Below are 21,135 nucleotides of genomic sequence, written 5' to 3' on the forward strand. Positions count from 1 at the left end.
TACGCACTCCGTATAACAAATGTTTTTTTAGATGTATATGTTTTGTTTGAAAGAAAGAAGAATGTGAGAAATGCATACGTGTATTACTTTAATTCAATAAATGAGTATCATGATCATACAACTTTTCTACTTTAGTCATTGACAAGTTTGAACACTTTTTGTAACTATGTTTTTCTTCTTTTGTGCCATTAATAAGTTCCCATAGACAAAATTATGACATTTGATATTATATTGTGTTCTCAAATAACGTGGTAAATATAGCAGTTAATGGAACAAATACGATGATTACTGTCGTATTTGGTACATATATAGAAGTTACAAATTATGCCTCTTGTAGTATGAAAACTTGACATTTGCAAAGCCTCTTTGTTTGCATACATGTTTGATTACTAAACAAACATTTGTATAGAATAAAGTAGAAAATAGAGAGGGCGCATGTCCGCCCTTTTTTATTTTCTACTGCGAGCAGCGAGTCTATATGAGGTATAGTTGACTTCCCCACCTTTCTATGCCTACTGATAAACCAATGAATCCTCATGTTTGAAACATTGTGCTCCCATCAATATATACTCCCCAACTATTTTTGCTGCTATCACCAAAGTATTTCGGGGGTACAAACACTATGATGGCAACTATTGTTTGCTCGATGTCTGTATTGGCAATAGAATAAAGGCTAAGAATTAAAAAGTGATATGATGCATTTCGCTTCGGCATGACCTATAGTCCATGCTGTAAGCAAAGCAACATTTCTTGAGTTTGGAGAGAGCATAGTGAGGGTCTAGAAACAGCGCTGCATGAAGCATGGGAAAAATGAAAATCAGCAATGTTGTGTTGAAAATGGTGTTGATATGGATTCTTTTTTCTTTTGCTGAGCTACTGATTTCAATCATCGTATACACAAGCATTTTAGTTCGATTGGCCCCCACGGCTTTTTGTTGTTACTATTTGATTGTGTACCACAATTCGTAGCAGGTGATACATTACTATCGTATCAATTAAGAATCGCCTTGTTGATCTACAGCTATCGATCAAAACATACTGCGACTCAAAAGCGTAGGACAATAGCAATCTTAAAATATCAGCTGCTTATCACAGCACTGAGGCGGCATCTTGGCTGTAAGACATGGTACTGTAAAACTGTCATTCTCACTGAATTGAGAAAAAGATTGGGGAGAATCAGAGTTGGTGAGATAGTAGACGGAACGGTATACTTGAGGAAATGAGAGAAAAAAAAATTGCCTTGTCTAAAAAGTTCAGTGAGGTTAATGTCATATAGAATATCAAGAAATAGGTACAAGCTTTTACTAGTTTCTTCTTCAACTATTGGTTTGTACCATCATGTCTTGTTTGTATTTTGTGATCTTCAATACAACAACATATATTCATGTCTCTACAGATTAAATCTAGCTATTTACTTCCATAGTAAAAAAGGATGCTAAGACATATAAGCACTTAGAGCAAGTGTAACCTGATTTTATTGTGGCACGCACACACAAACTCGCATTGATCATCATATCATCAGCACAAACATCAGCATTTATGGTCACACTGTAATAAATTTGTGCAATTCACTAAGAAAGCCCACCTTTTAAACATGTAATACAATGTAGCACAACCAATGTAAATTATTCGCCCTTTGAAGGCAATTTAGGAATGATGTCAAACTACATGATTAACAAGTGAACACAGCCTTGGCCTCTCTGTTTGAAAATGTATTCCAAAATGATACGATTGTTAAGATGAATTGCAGATCTTCATGGGAAAAAAAAATGCTCAGCAGTCTCAGCTTGAACTCTGAATAGAAATCTTTCTGTTTTCACATTTTGCTGTTCAATACAATGAGGCTTTTTCATCAAATGTGTGATACAAATAGTATATTGGCATAGCCAAGTGTGATATGATGCACTCATCGCTCATTTTTGCAATTAAATTTAAGAAATAAATGTTCATATGATTCAAGAGTATATAACAGGTGAGTCGTATCCACACATTTGTCATTTACTGTGAATCCACATATGCTTGCAGTTTAAAATTTTAAGTAACATTTACTAAACTTCTATTTTGTGGTCTTAAATTCTCACTTGGGAATCCTAGACAAACGGCTTGTAGCTGTAGACCGACTCTCGTACGGTGCTCCGCATATGTGTCAACAGTAAAAATGCATATACGGGCAAACTGCATACTCCCATAGCCTCCTACTGCTCAAAAGTATGCAAAACGCAGTAAAACTTGTATTTTTTTTATCGTTATACGCCTTTTTGAGCCGCCAGGATAGCACCAAGCGATTGCTCTCGTCTAGCAGTTGCTTTCTGATACCTTGGCTTAACTTTTTTAGGATTGCCAAAAATCGACCAAAAAGCATAAAGTACCCCTCATGGTTTTCATCGAAGACCAAACGAACGCGTTTTTGACCTTAAAAATGACGACTTTTACTATGGTCTATATTAGATCAAAATGTTTATATCGATTCAAAGCAACCTCTGAACCCGTTTTTGTGAAACTTTGATATGCGAAATCTCAACATTCTGGCCCAAATCGTTATTTTGTATTTTCAATCATTGTTCAATAAGCTTTTTAATAACATCCGTTATAAATAGCACCATTGGATACGCCTCTAAAAGTACTTCTAGAAAGCTTAAGGGAGTATGAGATGATCACTTCAATTTTATAGTCGAATTTGACAGAATAGTTCAAACAAGTCGAAAATTTACATAACTGACCGAATAAGGTCAGAATTTTCATAGCCGAAAATTCAACCGATTTTGGCTGGCAAAATGTCTTTTTGTTGATTGTAATCAATGTTTGCAAAGCCAATAAGATGGGCATTGCAGCCTGAGCAGTGACATAGCTTAGACCGACTGTTTCTTTTGCTTTTGACGAATTTTTAATTACCTGGTAGGTTCAATCGATGCTAGATTTTTACTGGCCAATCAAAGACTAGTCAATCATCCTTATTGATCTTTTGCCTTGAGGGCCTTATGATTTGAAAAACTACCAAATGAAGCAATCAATTACATTTGTTTTTGAGTCAAATTTCATACTTTTGTTTATTGTTTGAAGTGAATGAGCCTATGAAATTATTTCTATTAATTGTCTCTAGAATGAGATGGGGAATTCACTTTATTATGCGAATGTGATAGATGAGCCTTTTACAACAATAAAATGGACACAACTCGACATAGAGAACAGTTGGAAACATTGGATGAAGCGGGTCAAATAGAGCAGATGTCAAACGTCAAGGTGGTACTACCCTTGCGTTCTTATCTCCAAGCAAGTATGCTACAATGTGGGTGCTTATATTTCAGGTCTAATATCCTTTTATCTAGGTTATCTGATGCAATGGCAAGATCATTACTGGCACTGTCTCATCCAATCTAAACCCAAGCTCTGCCTGCTACATCATCTACAATTGATCCAAGTATGCTACAATGCAAGTGCTTATAGTGCTGGTCTAATGTCTCTCCATTTAGCCATCTACTGCTTGTCGTCTGATCCAATGTCAAGACTCATACTGCTTAATATTAAAAAGCCAAGCCATGCTATTATAACTACTACCTACTACATATACAAGTCAAAGCACTCGTTATAGACGTTGGCTATTATCATCTACTGAAAACCAAACAAGTCCTTATACATTATCATCGTTTCTCATATAAATCCATAGGCACATTTAAAAATAAAGTCTTGCATAACCTTCCATACGCTATTGTCTTTTACATTCTCTTTTAAAACCACTCAATGAACAAAGAGTCTTCAAAGATATCTTTAATGATTAGCTAATGAAGGCAAGACGCTTTGTAAGTTTTGATTCTAGACAAGAATTTAAACGTCAACCACTTTAACATAAGCTTCGTAAGCACCAACAGGCTACTGGAGAGAGTACGGCATTTCACACGGATTTATCCAAGCCCTGACGACATGGGCTACATGGCAATCATTCTGGGTTATCTGTACACCCATGATTTTTCCACTGAGGTGTCTCTGCATGATTTCTGCGTTCTTCCAAGTCTATTCTTAGATTCAATGATTGTTGGGATCACGAACCGTGTATCCAAATGTCCAATCAGAAGAGCGGTAGTTCTGCTCAAGATCATGTATCGAACAAGCGCATGTTGCAGGTGCCGTATGTACCTGCTACCAAAGCGTAATACATGCAATGGCGATTCATTTCGAAACCAATAAAAGGAAATGAAACGTGTGCTCCTAGAGAGAAATAAACTCATGCACATGCCTTTTGGGTCGAAAGAAGGGCCATCCAAGGACAACTCCGCAAATATGTAATGGATTAAATTGATATGGGAATAAGTGGATAATATAATTTCTCTTTTTTCACAGCTTTATCTCACTCAAAGCAAGAGTTGTGAGAGTCCCACTGCACCATGTATAATAGCACCTTTTCGAGGAATCCTTGGGGAGAGTCTGATCCATCGACGACGACATTGGAAGAGCTAAGAAAGTCGATACGAGAACAAAAAGTGCTTTTAGCTGCTACAACAGGAAGGAACGAAGACGAGGTGGACGCTTTCGATGATTATTGCGACGAATACTCAAGTATTGAAGACTTGAAGCGACGCATCACATCAGTGTCCAAGGAACTACACGAGAAACAGCAGGCATTAGCCAACAGAGGCCGTACGTCGACGCAAAGTCCTGCTCAGTGGTGGGCACGTTACCAGCTCAATCTGCGTCAAATGGAAGACTTAGCTGATCAGCGACATACATTACTCAAGGAGATCGGCTATCTAAACAGTGGCGTGAGGAGCTTGGAAAAGGAATTGAACCAGGAATCAGAAAAGCTGAAGCAATGTCGACTGAAAGCGGCTCGTGTCAAGAAGGCAGCATTTGCTACTACTGGTAGTAGCGCCGATTTGGATACCACTGGCATGACTGAAACTGAACGAATTCGAGCTAAAGCACAAGCCATGGTAGCAGCACGACTGAACAAAAGCGCAAGCACATCGGCAACATCATCCACTACAACATCGCCCTCACTGCTATCAACAGAAGATCAGGATGCTCAATTGACAGCGCATGTGAATCGCCTAATAGATGATTTCAAGGGCATTCAAAGAGAAGTGGAGTCCATCATGGAGACAGACATGAAAAAGGTTGACCAGGACCTTCATTCAGGCACCAAGGAGTTGAAGGATAGACAGATGTTTGAGCAGGGCTTGTATGTGGACGATTATGTTGCTCGCTTCATAGACCAGTTGGACAGAACGTATACTACAGCATCAGCGTCATCCATATATGGAGCATCTGCACCACCAGGGATTTCTACACCACCTCTACCTCCTATCAAAAACACCACTACTCCCTACTATTCCCAAGCACCACCACCACCCATCCCCACCTCTCAGCGACCTGGTACACCACGATCAGCTGCCGATATCAAAGCAGAAGCTTACAAGCGAATCGAAGAGCGTAGAAAACTGTTTGTAAAAAATACAACAGATCGGCATGGGGCGACACCTGCTTCATTCGACGTGAAGGCTGCAGAAGATACCAAAATTAGTGAAGAAGAAAAGGCAGCGCAAGAAAGGATGCGACAAGCTGAAACCGATGCCAGAGCTCGTTTGGAAGCCATGCGAGAAAAGAGAGATACATTGCGCCGAGAAGCAGCTGAGGCAGAGGAGAAGAAACGAAAGGCAGCAGCCGAAGCAAGTGCAGCCGCTGAAGCCGAGATGCTTGCTGAGAAAAAGCGCAAACAACTGGAAGAAGAGGAACGCTTGGCCAAAATCAAGAAGGCACAAGACGCGCTAGCCGAGAAACAACGACTCGAGCGTGAAGCAGAAGTGGAGAGACTTCGGTTGGAGAGAGAAGAAAGACAACAAAAAGAGGCTAAAGAGAGAAAGAAACGAGAGGAAGAAGAACGAATTGCAGAAGAAGTTCGCCAAAAGAAAGCTCGGCAAGCTGCAGAGCAGGCTGCCCGAGAAAAGAGATTGCGTCGTCTTGAAATTGAGCGTCGAGAGAAAGAAATTGAAGCGGCCAGACAGGAAGAGATCAATAGACGAAAGCAATGGGAAGAAGCTGAACTTCAGAAGCGCTTGGAAGAAGAAAGACGTATCAAAGAAAAGGAGGAAGAAGCTGCTAGAGCGCGACAACGTTTGGAAGAGGAGGAAGCTAGACTAGAAGAGCAGAGACGTTTGGAAGAAGAGGAGAGACAGCGTGTGCAAATGGAGCTTCAGTTGCAAAAGAAGAGAGAAGAAGAGCAATTGTTGGAAGAAAAGAGGTTGGAAGAGCAAAGGATCTATCAGGCAGAACAACAACTCAAGGAGGAGAAGCGACAAGAGGAGGAGAGAAAGCAGCGACAGCATGACCAAGAATTGGCTACTGCCATGACTGCTGCTGAAGAAGCCGAACGAGCTGCTGCTACTGCCAAGGCAGCTTACACATCCAATTACTCTGCATCACCCACCAATGCCTCGTTTTCCCATCTCAATAGCACAACTGCAGGAACCAGTGGCTACGGTGTGGATGTGGAAGACGAAGTCAATTTCAGCATTAGTAAGTTTGTGATGTTGTGGACTTGATCTGATACTGACAGATGCTACAGTTTACCGAGTCAAGACATTGTATGAATACCAAGGCATGCGAGAAGATGATCTGTCCTTTTCTGCCAATGAGACTTTAAAAGCACATCCGTCCAAGGACAAGGGCAGTGATTGGTGGTATGGCACATCATTAGCGACAAATGCAGTTGGATTCTTTCCCCGTACCTATGTCGAAGTGGTTGAAGAAGGTAGAATCAAGCAAACAGGGCCACCAGGCATCCCTTGCTTACTAACTGTTTACTGATAGCATTTCGTGTTAAGACACTGTACGAGTTTACCAAGAATCGCTCTGATGACTTGGGCTTTTACGAGAATGAAGTGATTGTAGTTCAGCCTTTCCAAGATGAGAACAGCGACTGGTGGTATGGGACCAACGAGGATACAGAGGAGAGCGGTTACTTTCCCAAAACTTATGTAGAGAAGATCGATTCTGGTAAAAAAAACACTGTGATCTATAGATACGAACTAAATGACTCACTATACACACTGTAGCCTCTAACCACGACCTTCCATCGATATGCACCGCTGCCGCACCCATCTCTATTCCCGGCAAATCGACTGCCAATGTATATACCTCTGGAAACAACTATTTGACAGTATCAGACAGCCATCTACCTCGAGGGCTATCTGCGCCCAACACACCCATAATGAAAAAGACCAATCTCGGTGTCAATAAGCAAGAGCTGACCAAGCGACGTAGAGCAGCAAGTTCCGTGAGCACAGCCAACAACAGCCACATTGGCACACCTCAATTGCTGTTTCCTCACTCTGGAAACATGTCTGAGAATTTGGAATTGCTGACTTGGGCTAGCACCATGGATGACATTGAATTGAACGCTATACCCATGGAGGAGCGCAAGCGCCAGGAAGCCATCTTTGAGCTTATTGCCACCGAGAGAAGCTATCTCAGTGATCTTCAGATGATTATCAATGTAAGTTTCCTTGTGTCAGTGCTCTGACGAATGCGAATTGATGTTAACCTGCATTCTAGGTCTTCTATACAGACTCTGGAAAGTACCTCTCACAAGACGAGCGTGATGTTGTTTTTTCAAATATTGACGATTTGCTGATCTGCAATACGGCGCTTTTGAGTGATATGGAGACACGACAAAGAGGGCAGGCAAATGTAGTTGATAAGATTGGTGATGTCTTTTTAAAGCATGTGCGTAGCATTTCAGTGCGTAATCTTTCTGAAACTGATCTTTGTTTGATTTCTGACAGGCGGATAGTTTGCAATGTTATTCCACTTACTGTAGAAACCAGTCTTATGCTACCAAGTTTTTGCAGAAAAAGAGGGAGGATGATCAATGGTTTGAAGTATTCTTGAAGGTATGCTTAGTAGGTTTATGGAAATACAGACCGTTTGCCTGATATCATTTGCATGTAGACTGCTCAAACAAGATCTGAATGCCGTTCGCTGGATCTTTCTCACTTTTTGCTGGAGCCTGTACAGCGCATCACAAGATACCCCCTCCTTCTTCGCCAGGTAGAGTTTAGTTGATCCTAAATTGCTGTTATATAGACTAACAGTCTACCCTAGATCTTGAACTGTACGCCTAAAAAGCACCCTGATTATGCCCTTGTGAGATCTGCATTGTCTATTGCTCAGCGAGTGTTGGAGGATGTGAATGAAGAAACCAGACGCTTTGAGAACATCCAGAAAATGTCTGAATTGTCTAGAATCATCGACATGGAAGCAACCGGTGTAAGTTGTTGAGACATTACATGCAGCTTTATGACTGACCCAGCTATCATTGACAGCGACTAAACATCACTGGCCGTGAATTCATCTTGGACGGCGCTCTTTTCAAAGCCAAGAGTGGGCGAAAGCTACATGGCTTTTTATTCAACGATATCCTCTTGTTAGCAGAGCCATTGAAAGCGCTCAGTCCTAAAGGGTACCTGTATACCTTGTATCGTGAGGTGAGTGGTCTTGCTTTAGCTGTGTTGATATGGCACTTTACTCATTCTCGTCCAAATGCTTCTGTAGCCAATGCCCATCGAGAGTGTCAGTGTTCGTCAGCAAACAACGATGACTTTAAAACCATCATTTGGCAATAATTCGGGTAAGGAAATGCGGAAATTGAGTGGAATAAGTGTATGCTCATGATTTCTCTTTCTGTAGCAGATGACTTATCCTTTCAAATTGTGTCGGGTAACCAAGTGATTGCTGTCAAAACTTCAACAGCTACTCAGAAGCGTCAATGGATGAGTCAAATACAACATTACAGTGCGCTGCAGCAGTACAATTAAAAAAGTAATAAAGCAAGTTCATTTTGAACGTGACAATACAGAACAATGAGTTACTGTTTCAATTCATCCGAGGAAGGATTCATGCTCCTTTAGAAACACGGACGCCCTAATATATTCGTCACTGTTTGAAACTGTTGCAGGCAATCAACATACTTTTATAACGTAAGGTTTAATAAAAAAAAAAAAAAAAAAAAAAAAAAAAAGACAGTGTTGTTGTTGGATCACATCTCAGATCAAGTCTCTGATATAGATACCAAGGTCTCAATGGGTGGCACAGTCTGACAATACGCCGGCGGCACCGATCCCTTGACATGGTGCCATTTGTCCAATCCCTCTATAAACAAAGTTTTCAGTGAACAGTGAGGTAAGTGAGACGCTCGCATGTAATGTAGTACTGTTGGAGGCACCAGACGTAAAATGTCTCCGCTACTGCCTCTCTGCCTGTATGTTTCATGACTACATTGGTCGCAATGTTATCCATTTACAGTTTATATAATAGTGAATTTAGGATCTTAGCTCTTTGGCCAGACACAGCCTAGTAGACATCTTTGTAGCTAATATCGGCATTTGTTGTGCTTACACTTTTTCTTTGCTTTGGCATCTTGGAAATGACCAGAAACTTGATAAAGAATGGATGAAAGGCATGTTTTGAACGCACCTAAATGGATGACCTCCTTGAAAATTCATCTCGGATATAAGCAACTGTATTTGCCCCTGAGGCAAAAGCGCTAAGATATCAATACAATCAATTACATTTGTGAATATGGCATATACTTGATCTAAGATTTGCTTCAATAATAAGCCCAATTAATGCCGTGACATGCGCGATTGAGGATTACTCGAAATGAAGCCTGTTAGCATCTATTCCCAATCAAACGAGTTTCTCTACCATCTGACTGAGTTCTGCTTGTCATTCGGTGTGATACACCTACATGTGTAATTATAACAGAAATCAGGGTCAAATCGATCTTCAGTTGACTCCGTTTGCTGATAGCTCATGGTATTATGTAACATGTGTTATATCTCAGGCAATCAATGTTTGATTTCCAAGAGATAGCATGCACAATGATTGGCAGTGAGTCCTTTCCGCTATCAACTAGCAGCGATAGAGTTTAGTTTTTTTAGCAACGGCCGCGGGGAGAATACCTTATTAAGAAAGCCTTCCTCGTCCAAAAAGAGATGGTAGCCGACACAAACCCTGCCAACCTGGGCGAGTATTATTTCGTTGCAGTTGAAATACATTAGAAGACAGCCCTGAAATGTCATGGAGTGCGCTACACAAGCAACATCCAGGATCCAATGTTACACGCCTCTACAAGTAATTTCCCCAACATACCTATTTTGGGGTAGGAAAATGTCCTTTTGGAAAAAGGTTTATGCCACCTGTCAAACTAGCACCAGCGTGTCGTTTGAAAAGTGTATGAGGCACAATGTGAACAATCTGAGGAAGAGAAGCGGCTGCTCTCAGTTGCCATATTGTCCTTGGCCATATGAAACCTTTTCACTGGGTTAATTTTATTTGGAGGAGCAGAAAATTATATATGGATAGAGACAAATGAACATACATATCCAGGCTAAAATATCATTTTAGATCTCCATCTTTATCATCATTGAAATAGTCAGTGTTCTGTTCTTGTCTGTCTTTCTTCTTTTTCTTATTCTTCTTCTTCTTCTTCTTCTTCTTCTTCTCTATTCATTTCAAATCAACAACCCAGAGCAATGCCTCATTCCACTGAAAACACCATTGCCGCTGAACAACCCGTCGAAGACAAGTTGCCCGAGATCGTCACTCATCCTGTTCCTAGTCGTCTTTTGGACAGCAAGCAATGTCCCACTCCTCATGTCAGCTCGATGGAGCAATACCGTTCAATGTGGAAGGAGAGTGTTGAAGAGCCCAACAAGTTTTTCGGCAATGTGAGTCTGTCTGACCAGTGATAATACCGTCTATACTAACATGCTTTAATTGTGGTAGCTCGCTCGCGATCTCTTGTCTTGGGATAAGCCTTTCGAAACTGTCAGCCATGGATCTTTTGAAAATGGTGATGTAGCATGGTTTTTGGAGGGTGAACTGAACGCTTGTTACAATGCTGTTGATCGTCATGCTCTCAAGAACCCTGACAAGATTGCCATCATTCACGAAGGTGATGAGCCTGCTGATGTCCGTCATATTAGTTATGGTGAGCTTTTGCGTGATGTGTGTCGTATGGCCAATGTCCTCAAGGGCCTTGGTGTTCGTAAGGGCGATAATGTCGCCATTTACATGCCCATGATTCCAGAGACCATGATTGCCATCTTGGCTTGTGCTCGTATTGGTGCTATTCATTCTGTCGTCTTTGCTGGTTTCTCTGCTGAGTCCCTCTTGGACCGTGTCGCTGATTGTGGTGCTCACATTGTGATTACTTCTGATGAAGGTCGTCGTGGTGGCCGTAACATTGCTACAAAGTCTATTGTCGATAACGCCTTGGCCAAGGAGGAGGCTCATCAAGTAGAACATGTCATTGTCTATCAACGCACTGGTACAGGTGTCCCCATGATGGAGAACCGTGATCTTTGGTGGCATGAGGAGATGGAGAAGGCTCGCCCTGTCTGCTCCTATGAAAAGATGAGCGCTGAGGACCCCCTTTTCTTGCTCTATACTTCTGGCTCCACTGGTGCTCCCAAGGGCATTGTTCACACTACAGGTGGTTACCTCTTCGGCGCTGCTGCCACCGTCAAGTACATCTTTGATGTTCACGAGAATGATGTTTATGCTTGTATGGCTGATATTGGATGGGTTACTGGCCACACCTACATTTTATATGGCCCTCTCACTCTTGGTGTCACTACTGTCTTATTTGAAAGTACTCCTACCTATCCTACTCCTGCCCGTTTCTGGGAATTGATCGACAAGCACAAGGTTACTCAATTCTACACTGCTCCTACTGCTATTCGTGCTCTTCAACGTCTTGGTGACCAATGGGTCGATGAGTGTGATCTCTCTAGTCTTCGTGTCATTGGTTCTGTTGGTGAGCCCATCAACCCTGAAGCTTGGAATTGGTATAATGAAAAGGTCGGTAAGGGTCGTTGTGCTGTCGTGGATACCTACTGGCAAACCGAGACTGGTTCCATCATCATCAGTCCTTTGCCTGGTTGTACTCCTACCAAGGCTGGTTCTGCCACTCTTCCTTTCTTTGGCATTCAACCTGTCTTGTTGGATCCTGCTACTGGTGCCAAGATTGACAAGGTGGATGAAACTGGTGTCTTGGCCATCAAGAGCCCTTGGCCCTCTATGGCTCGTTCCATCTATCAGAACCACTCTCGTTTCCTTGACACCTACGTAAAGGCTTACCCTGGCCACTATTTCACTGGTGATGGTGCTTCTATGGATAAGGATGGTTACATTTGGATCCGCGGTCGTGTCGATGATGTAATCAATGTTTCTGGCCATCGTCTCTCCACCGCCGAGATCGAGTCTGCTCTTTCCAGCCATAACTCTGTATCCGAATCCGCTGTCGTTGGTGCCCATGATGACTTGACTGGACAAGCTATTCATGCATTCGTAAGCTTGAAGCCTCATGCCAATGTCAGCGATGGCCTTGATCGTGAGTTGGTCTTGACTGTTCGTAAGATCATTGGTCCCTTTGCTGCTCCCAAGCGTATCCACATTGTCCGTGAGCATCCCAAGACTCGTTCTGGTAAGATTGTCCGTCGTATTCTTCGCAAGATTGTCAATGGCGAGCACAACCAGCTGGGCGATATTTCCACTTTGGCTGATCCTTCTGTCATTCCCTCCATTGTATCTCAAGTACACCAATAATTTATCTCACTCACAAAACACAATTACACTTAATCTACATCCTCTTTTGTTTTCTCGCAACACATCATTGTATTTATAAATCTTTATCTTTTGCTATTTAGAAGTTTTAGATTCCCAAAACTATTACAACAATAAAAACCCTGTATATCTTTTCTTTTAAGCTCTAGCGCATTTTTGTTGTTGCATAGAAACATCTAGTCATCTTATTTAAAGAAGGCAAAGCTGAAAATATAAAATGGATTGCAACAGAATAAGAATAGTGATTTATTTATATTTACATGGAGATCGACAGACAGAGAAGATGCAATGGTTAAATACTACGGAGCATGATCCACCTATTTTTTCCACAATTTACAAGATCAAGGAACAATAAATTTTCCATATTAGAGAATGTTTGATAAAGTCAACAGATGTCGCAGTGCTTTGGTATACCTGTCAATGTACTGTATACTTGAGTGGATGCTATAATAGAAATACAACTTAATGACTTGCCGATCCTTGAAGTCTGTAACAAATGAATGAGACTTGAATACACACCTTTCAGACATGTGGGCCTATATTGCAGCCATAATCAAGAACTGCAACTCAAGAAGGTAGGGCACTGCAGAGCCAAAATTCAATGCTGATTGAATGACACTAATATATTGACTTCTTTGGCAGACGTGTATAGACTCGATAATCTAAAAGAGCCATTTTAGTATGGAGGAAATAGCATACTCGTGATTGACGTTATTGGAAAATTGCGGTTAGAAGCTTGTTATTCGATTGCTGGTATGCTTTTGTAATGAAGTTTTTATCGCATGGATTGCAGCGATACTTGCATTTTTTGCACTCCAATTGTGGTTTTGGGCAAATCTTCGTCTACAATTCCATGATCGGCCTGCACTGTCCACTCACTCGTTATAATATTATAAATTTACATGTAAAAGAAAACTGCTTCAATTTGAATGAAAAGCTTGTTGCCTTTTTTAGTGATTGATGATAGCTTGCTTCCTAGCAGTGGTTTGGAATTTTAAACATCCGCAAGTGAAGACATTAGCAAAAGGGGCAAAGGAACTCAAAGCGCTCTTCTTTAGATTTCCCACAGTTAGAGATGAGTTCAAGGGTAAGATAACATCTGCTCATCATGAACATATAGCCAACACACACTCCATGTAGACCAAGACAGTCAACAACAATAACACATGGGATCTGGATGCCATGTTATCTCAGGAAATCCAAGACCTGAATAGAGATACCCCCGAGGATAGAAGGGTGAAGGAGGCTATCATTGTCCAAAAACCTGACCCTAATCAGATTGATCCTGAAGACGACAGCTCTTCTTCGTCTGACGAGGAAGGTAGTAGTGCTGGCGGCAGCTCGAAAAAGAACCGTTACTTTTACAACGATGAAGAAGACTACGAAGATGACCTCGCTATACGCGACCCTGAATTATTCAAGATTACCGAGAGCAACCGACAAATCCACATTGACGATAGCAGTACACCACCCTCGCCATCTCAGCACACCAAGCACAAGTTGGTGCGTAGACCACCAGAGCTCGTTTTCTCGGATCCACCTATTCTCATCGCTAGAGACGATTATATCGAAGTGACATTCTACTATGGTACATCTGAGGAGAGGAAGGCTATCAGGCCAAAGCGTTACATGATGATGTGTGATTTCGGAGAAGAAAGCATGTATGCCCTCAAATGGGGGATTGGTACCTTGTTACGTAGTGGTGATGAGCTTCATGTGGCTAGTACGATTAGCATCGATGAGGATGTAGAGGACATGGATGACGACGAAAAGTATCGCCTATGGGCTGAACTGGACCGTAAATCAAAGACCATGATTTCTCGAGTGAGAACCATCATGGACGAAATGTTGCTCTACAACATCAAGATTGTTGTTTACTCGTTGGCTGGTAAGACCAGGGAATCGCTATTGAATCTGGTAATTCAGGAGACGTATACATGGCATGTGATGATTAGCTACTGATGACGGTTTTAGATATATTCTACTCCAAAATTGACCATGGTTGTCTGTGGTTCTCGAGATCGAGGTGCAATCAAGGGGTAAGCACAAAAATAGCCATGGATGGCGGTTAAATAGCGAAAATTCATGGTTTCTATATAGCATGCTCATGGGCAGTGTCTCAACCTTCTTGGTTCACAACTCACCAGTGCCTGTATCGGTTGTTAGACCACAAAAGAAGGAAAAGAAGAGCAAAAAGCACAAAAAGACAGCAGCACAAAAACTGAGTCAAAGTGTCATGAATGGACATTTAAAGGTGGACGAAGCAGAGCTCACTCTTAATAGCTACGATGGAACAGCAAACTAACATATTATTTATTTCACTATGCAAAAATAATGGCAATTACTAATAAACTTAACAACATCATCACTAATCTCGACATGAAGGCACCTTGTGGGGTTTGAGCATTGTTGTTGGAGCCAGTAGGAATATTCTAGATTTTCGCAGTATGCATGAGTTTTATCAATCCATCCCAACACAAATTAAGACTTACACTTACAAACGTTACACCCAGAGGAAAGAAGCCAAATCCAGCAGATATAGACATGCCACCTCTATTGAAGGCATTGTTTCCAAATGGCTGTCCAAAAAATGATGTAGCTGGCCTGTTGGGATCACGGATAGGTGGTGGTCGCTGTCCTGCTGGTCGAGTGGGGATGGATGGGTCGTTTCTAACAGTAAAGCAATTGAGCTGCCAATGTTACACTCTAACTCGCAATAGTACTTTACCTTGGATCCTTCTCCTCTTTGCCACGACCATAAATTGGGATCACCTTGTCTTTTCCACATCCTGCTTTACAAACTGGACACGTAGGGTTTCTTGACTGTGCATTCAGCCATTGAGCAAGACAAGACCAACTACGAATGTTGTTACTCATACGTCTTTCCCTCTCTCTCTCTCTCTCTCTCTCTCTCTCTCTCTCTCTCTCTCTCTCTCTCTCTCTCTCTCTCTCTCTCTGTCTCTCTTGAGGCAATAAACGTAAAACTTACCAGAATAGATGTCCACAAAGTGTCAACACGGGATGAATAGCTGTATCGAAACTTGATGTAAGGCTGTTAATTTTGTTTGGTAACCATCATCATAGCGAAATTGGACTCACCAAATATTGCATTCGTAAAATCCCCCACCATTATGATTTGAATCATCTTTGTAATTGTCTGTGATTGTAGTTGCTGTGGTTCTTGTCGGTGCTGCCTTGATAGTTTCTTTGTTTATAACATTTCTTTGTCGAAGCTCGTTTCCATTATATGAGAAGTTGCTTCTTGAACGTTCAATAAGAATGGCTTCTCCAGTTTCAACATCGTGCGCAATAGCCTGAGGTTCTGCTTGTTCCTCCTGCTGTTCAATAGTTGTTCTGGTATTTATCTGGGCTGGTCTTGTTTCTAATTCTTGCTGCAATCCTATGTCTTCTGATATGGGATGTGAAGACTCCATAGTCAGGTTTGGTGTGAAAAAAATTGAAAAATTGAAAAATATATTTCTAAAGAGAATAATGCAGTGCCAGTTTTGTATTCATGTCGCTTTGGTGTGAGCAAGCGGAACTATAATTGAATGAAGCCTTTCTTGTTCATCATTGACATCGATTGGTCTGCTGTGCTCTGATTAATCTTTGGCCACAAATCAACCACGAAGCAACTCTGGTAATAGCAGGAGTATGCACACGGCCTACAGACTACACGGTTTGTAGAGCTACTGTCTGCAGAGCAAATTATTATTAAGGATGCTCCTCGACTTAGATATACCGTGGCATTTGCTTGACGACAACGATAGTCTACTACTGTTTCAGACAAATTACATGATGTGAGGAGCAAGTATATACTATCAAGTGGGCAACATATGCCTCTCTTGACATTGCTTCTATGCGTGTTCGCAAACAGCATGGTCTAGAGCGCAAAAGGTAATCCTGATGTCAATTGTTTGATTAAAATTGATTTATCCAATACCTTTACTGGGCAGAATATTTTGAAAATAGACATCAATACTTCTCTTGCCAATTTCTTTTAGAGCTATCTAGCACTGATGATGATCTGATTTACATGAAAACAAGGATAGTTCTTATGCTGAAGAATCATCCTCCTTAGTAGCTCACGCTTATTATTAAGCAATGCCTCTGATTCATCATGTTTCCGTGGATGCACAACAATAACGTACTTAGACAATTCGATGCTCCCTAAAATTCTCAGAGCCAATTTGAAAAAATTATGCTGCACAGCAATGTGTGTGCGTGTCTTTCAAAAAAGTTAAACCATCAAAAAGTGTGCATTATCCAGATTAAACAACCTTTTACGATGTATTTTTGTTACATTTGCAACAAAGAAAACCTCTCTGACACTGTTTCTCGTTGAAGACTGATCAGTTCGGTTTTGTTTATTATGAACTATAGAGAAGATTGCAACATAGCGGCCTTATCTAAAAGTTTAAGAATCAATACAAGTAATATGCTAATCTGGATTGATTTGTTCATGCTATTTACAGGAAACGATAGAACACGGTAAATCTCGCTATTTTTTAAGGTTCCTTTTAAAGGGATCTTGCTTAATTTGATGCGAGCGATCAACTGGGTCGCTTGGTAATATATTTCTTGCGAAAGTGTGAACATTATCTTATCCGTAGCCATTTTCTCCCTACTGGCACTGAAACCCCAATCCAGTAGAAGCTACAGTGGAGCATTGCATGTACCAAAGTAAACTAGCAGCCGAGTTATTATAATAATTCACGTATTCTAGTAGAAAGCGTTCAAAACAAATCAGATGAAAAATTTATTGTTTATTGGATTGGATGTTATGGTAAGAGACCATATATACTATTATGAGTGCAGAAAGTGATATGAAGTCAAGGATTTAGATGAGAAAATATAGCTTAAGAGATAATGAACCCATGATTGGCATTAACATGCAGTTAAAACCACTAAATCAAAAAGTATGGCGTCCAGTTTTTCGAGTAAATATTCCAATGTATTCGTCATCTTGAACTGTTTTCATTATCTATGCTAAGAAATAATGCCAAAAATAACATTCTTCACTTTATACAATGTTACAGTATTGAGGAAACTATGAAATATGGAAATCATCGTTCTGGACAAAGGTTGTTCTTCATCTCACAGGTTTGGCAATCAATTTTAATGCCGCAGATCATTTTCGAACTCCGAAATTGCCGTTTTGGGTCTCAAATAAACTCCGATTTTGTCAAGAAGACGATGGTACAAACCAAATTTGCGTAGGTAGCATGGTTGTTGAGAAAACCGAAATTTTAGAAAATAGTGAATATTGAATAGATGCTGCTAGTAAAACTTTTTAAATTACTATATGAATGTGTAATGTATGTGTAGTGAAAGCTGTAGAGGGAACATTTTTTGACCAGGACATGTTTGATGTGGGGTTATTGCGGGTGATATGGATGAGTAATGATGAAAAATAGTCTAAATGATCAATTTTCAAAGGGCTGTACCGCTGAATTTTACGAAGTGAACGAGAGCTTCAATCTTAGTAGCTTCTCTTTCTTTTTCAATTTTCTATACGATGGTATAGCTTTTATAGAGAAAGGATAAAAGTTTTGAAAATCTTCTGCTTGTAGCTCATAAAGTATATGATTTTCAGCAAATTTATGAGGGGAACGTACATCTGGTACTTTAGACTTTTATATTATAATGGATATAACGTAGAGCTATTGAATGGTCTTTGTTTTGTGCGAATTCAGTGAGTATTTGTCGAGATATGGTCTAAAAAGAGTATCATGCAAAATCATGGGTTTTTCTTCAAAATCTGCCTGTGGTAGCAAGCGAAAAATTGGGTGACCTTTTTTTTTGTTAAGACAATATTATCAATATTTCATGATGAAGCTATGCCAGAGCTTCAGGCAATAGCTCATTCGATAGGAATTTTTTTGGTCTACAATGTCTAGTAATGCTTAACAAAATGTTTTGATGACAGATACTTATTAATCTTTAGAAAAAAGTCAAAAAAAATCGCAAAAACAATCGTACCAAATATCAGATGAACAATGTACACCAGAGACTTGATATAAATACCATTGTATCCTCCTTTGAATTCTCTACAAGTTTCACATAAGTTAGAAGGGATGGTTACTGTCAAGAAACGCGTAATTTCAAGATCGATAGGTTTCGGAATCCTATGGATTATCATTCAGAACAATATAAATTGAAGCTCCGTTGACCTTCCGCCTGTGTACACTACACATCTTTGCAATTAAAAACTTCTTTAGGTTTGTTTGTACTAGATAGGCAGTAGTAACTAAAAACCTCAAAAATTTCAATATATAAAAAAGATGATGTTATTGAGTTGAAGTTTAAATGCTATTTATGAGGAATTTGAGGCTTTATAGACTAAAATTCACGGAAAAAAAGAATAAGAAGAAGAGTAAAGTCAACTTGATAAAGGTTGTGGAATTTGAGGCTTTAAAGACTAAAATTCACGGAAAAAAAAGAATAAAAAAACAGTAATGTCAACTTGATAAAGGTATGTTTTATTATCAAACTGACAGGTGTAAAGTAAACTGAAGTCTCCCTACTGGCCAGGTAGGTGATCCTTCTTATATACTATAACAATGGATAAAAGTTCTATTAATTAGATTGACAAATAAGTCAACTCAGATCAACTAATGTCTAATCATGCTAAAAGACAACTCCAGCAAGCTAATCATGATTTAGCTCTATCTGGATGAATAATTAGACTCTCATCCGAAGTACCCTGATCTATCCTTTCCATAAGGATAATTAATATCGATCTAGTAGCATGTATCCGATAGGTACAGTCTTCTTAGTCTATATTAATAGTACATATCTGAGTGTATATCGCTAAGCATACATCTTTAGCATTGTTTAGAATAACAAAATATAGACAGAGTAAATACAATTAGAACTGAATATATTTATTATGTTATTCCAAGATTGAATAGGGATCAAAACTAGTGTAGATATCAAAGGTATTTATAGTTATTTGACAGTGCCGCAGCAATAGGACCTTGATCTTGAATGCGGGATAATTGTATAAGCCTTGAACCAGTAACGAGGATGTGCTGCATCAGAACTCATGAACCACCAGTCAAGGATAAACAACAAAGATGATCCAGGATAGAATGTTCTTCCTAATAGCTTTGACGGAAGAACATTTGTCGGAATTGAAACCCACTTCCAGGGACGAAAGACCATAGGCTACCACTCTCTAGGAACCAGGATATAGATTAGCCATTTGATGGCACCACTCATGTTCCTTCGTGCTGCTTGAATAAAGACCTCTCACTTCTACTATGCATCTCAGCTCATTCTCAGATCCTCTTATGTAATAAACGACGCTTAATACATTTGCCTCTCAGAGATGATCTATATCCTCAACAAGCATGTCTATAGCATATCGTATGCATGTCTATAGCATGTCTCAAATATAGTACAAGTCTGTAGTACATAAAGTATCTGTAGCTAGTATCACGGATATAAGCATGTGTCTTATAGCGTGGATCATAAAGTGCACATCTGAAGCAACAAGCTCATATTGCATTAATCTTGGTGCCTATCCAGATATGGTAAACATCTGTAGTCAATGTCGGAATACAAGCATAAGTCTATAGCGCCATCCATGTCCGTGGTGCCATCTATAGCCTATATCTTATATAGTATGAATCTTATAGTACTAGCGTATCTGAAGTCCATATCTTCTTATAGTATAAATCGATATCGTACATCTAATCCAGTGTACATACAGTTTATATCTAAATCTGGTAACTGGATGTATTCCACACACCTAAACGTGCAAGAACAAATACCGAGTAACATGCCAGGTTAGAAAGGCGGAAAATATGGATGCGAAGGTGGGATTCGAACCCACGACCTCTCGGCATACTCACTGCTTCCGCATGAAGGTCTAACCAAGTGAGCCATTCAAGCATCCATGGGATGTTAGCTCAGTTTAAAGATTGTTTTTATTTATATACAATGTTTTATAATTGGGCACTCGGTATGAGCATATGCCATAAAACTAGTAACTATATAGACTAAAGAAAGAAAACCTCAATAGAGACAACGGAAAAGATGAGGAAAAAAAGTTTGAGATGGCAGTAAAAGAGCAGAAGACTACTTGTAGTGGCACGATTGATCTTGAGGGATGAACCAACGGATGGGAACTTTGATTTGACTTACCACCGAGGCACCGCACAAAGAAAACAATCGGCCAAACGTTCATCTCAGTTAGCCATGAGAGGGAGGATAGAACCACAATGATCCTGGGTCAGGATCAGGGGCGATAGTAGCCAAAGGGTGGACCACACAGTCGATTGCATGAAGCAAAGATAGTAACGCAGACCAGTATACTGGAGGACCAGCAGAACCACTTATAGGCAGCACGTTCAGGGCATTGTCAATGACATGTACACCAGAAGGAGCAGCAGGCAGAGCATCCCACAGATCACGATCCAAAGCACGACATTGAGGGAAGTGATCTCCAGAGATGAAAGATCCATCCATGCAGGGACATTCCTCACGCATGTTTGCAAAACGACCAAG

The 21,135-nt window shown here is 40.3% G+C and overlaps 5 protein-coding genes across 5 annotated transcripts; 3 read left to right on the plus strand and 2 right to left on the minus strand.

Moving 5' to 3' along the window:
- Positions 1-4,379: 4,379 nt before the first annotated feature.
- Positions 4,380-8,807, plus strand: ATC70_004214 (uncharacterized protein; the record flags this gene model as incomplete). Its single annotated transcript, XM_064823523.1, has 11 exons — positions 4,380-6,507; positions 6,557-6,742; positions 6,802-6,987; positions 7,047-7,486; positions 7,546-7,716; positions 7,776-7,883; positions 7,942-8,040; positions 8,095-8,259; positions 8,316-8,477; positions 8,545-8,620; positions 8,680-8,807. The coding sequence occupies 11 exons, from the start codon at positions 4,380-4,382 to the stop codon at positions 8,805-8,807; spliced, it is 3,849 nt and encodes a 1,282-aa protein (XP_064688348.1).
- A 1,719-nt stretch (positions 8,808-10,526) lies between these two features.
- Positions 10,527-12,603, plus strand: ATC70_004215 (uncharacterized protein; the record flags this gene model as incomplete). The annotated part of the gene is made up of 2 exons (XM_064823524.1): positions 10,527-10,721; positions 10,780-12,603. 2 exons carry the CDS (start codon positions 10,527-10,529, stop codon positions 12,601-12,603), a joined length of 2,019 nt encoding a protein of 672 aa, XP_064688349.1.
- A 1,093-nt stretch (positions 12,604-13,696) lies between these two features.
- Positions 13,697-14,926, plus strand: RTC1_1 (SEA (Seh1-associated) complex subunit; the record flags this gene model as incomplete). Its single annotated transcript, XM_064823525.1, has 4 exons — positions 13,697-13,708; positions 13,762-14,538; positions 14,596-14,660; positions 14,722-14,926. The coding sequence occupies 4 exons, from the start codon at positions 13,697-13,699 to the stop codon at positions 14,924-14,926; spliced, it is 1,059 nt and encodes a 352-aa protein (XP_064688350.1).
- A 16-nt stretch (positions 14,927-14,942) lies between these two features.
- On the minus strand, positions 14,943-16,055 carry RTC1_2 (SEA (Seh1-associated) complex subunit; the record flags this gene model as incomplete). Its single annotated transcript, XM_064823526.1, has 5 exons — positions 14,943-15,053; positions 15,114-15,291; positions 15,350-15,478; positions 15,611-15,661; positions 15,721-16,055. 5 exons carry the CDS (start codon positions 16,053-16,055, stop codon positions 14,943-14,945), a joined length of 804 nt encoding a protein of 267 aa, XP_064688351.1.
- Positions 16,056-20,820: 4,765 nt separating this feature from the next.
- On the minus strand, positions 20,821-21,117 carry SPA2_2 (component of the polarisome; the record flags this gene model as incomplete). Its single annotated transcript, XM_064823527.1, has 1 exon — positions 20,821-21,117. One exon carries the CDS (start codon positions 21,115-21,117, stop codon positions 20,821-20,823), a length of 297 nt encoding a protein of 98 aa, XP_064688352.1.
- Between the last annotated feature and the right edge of the window lie 18 nt (positions 21,118-21,135).

The sequence above is a fragment of the Mucor velutinosus genome, assembly GCF_035048745.1.
Source record: "Mucor velutinosus strain NIH1002 chromosome Unknown tig00001540, whole genome shotgun sequence".
NCBI classification, from domain to species: Eukaryota; Fungi; Mucoromycota; class Mucoromycetes; order Mucorales; family Mucoraceae; genus Mucor; species Mucor velutinosus.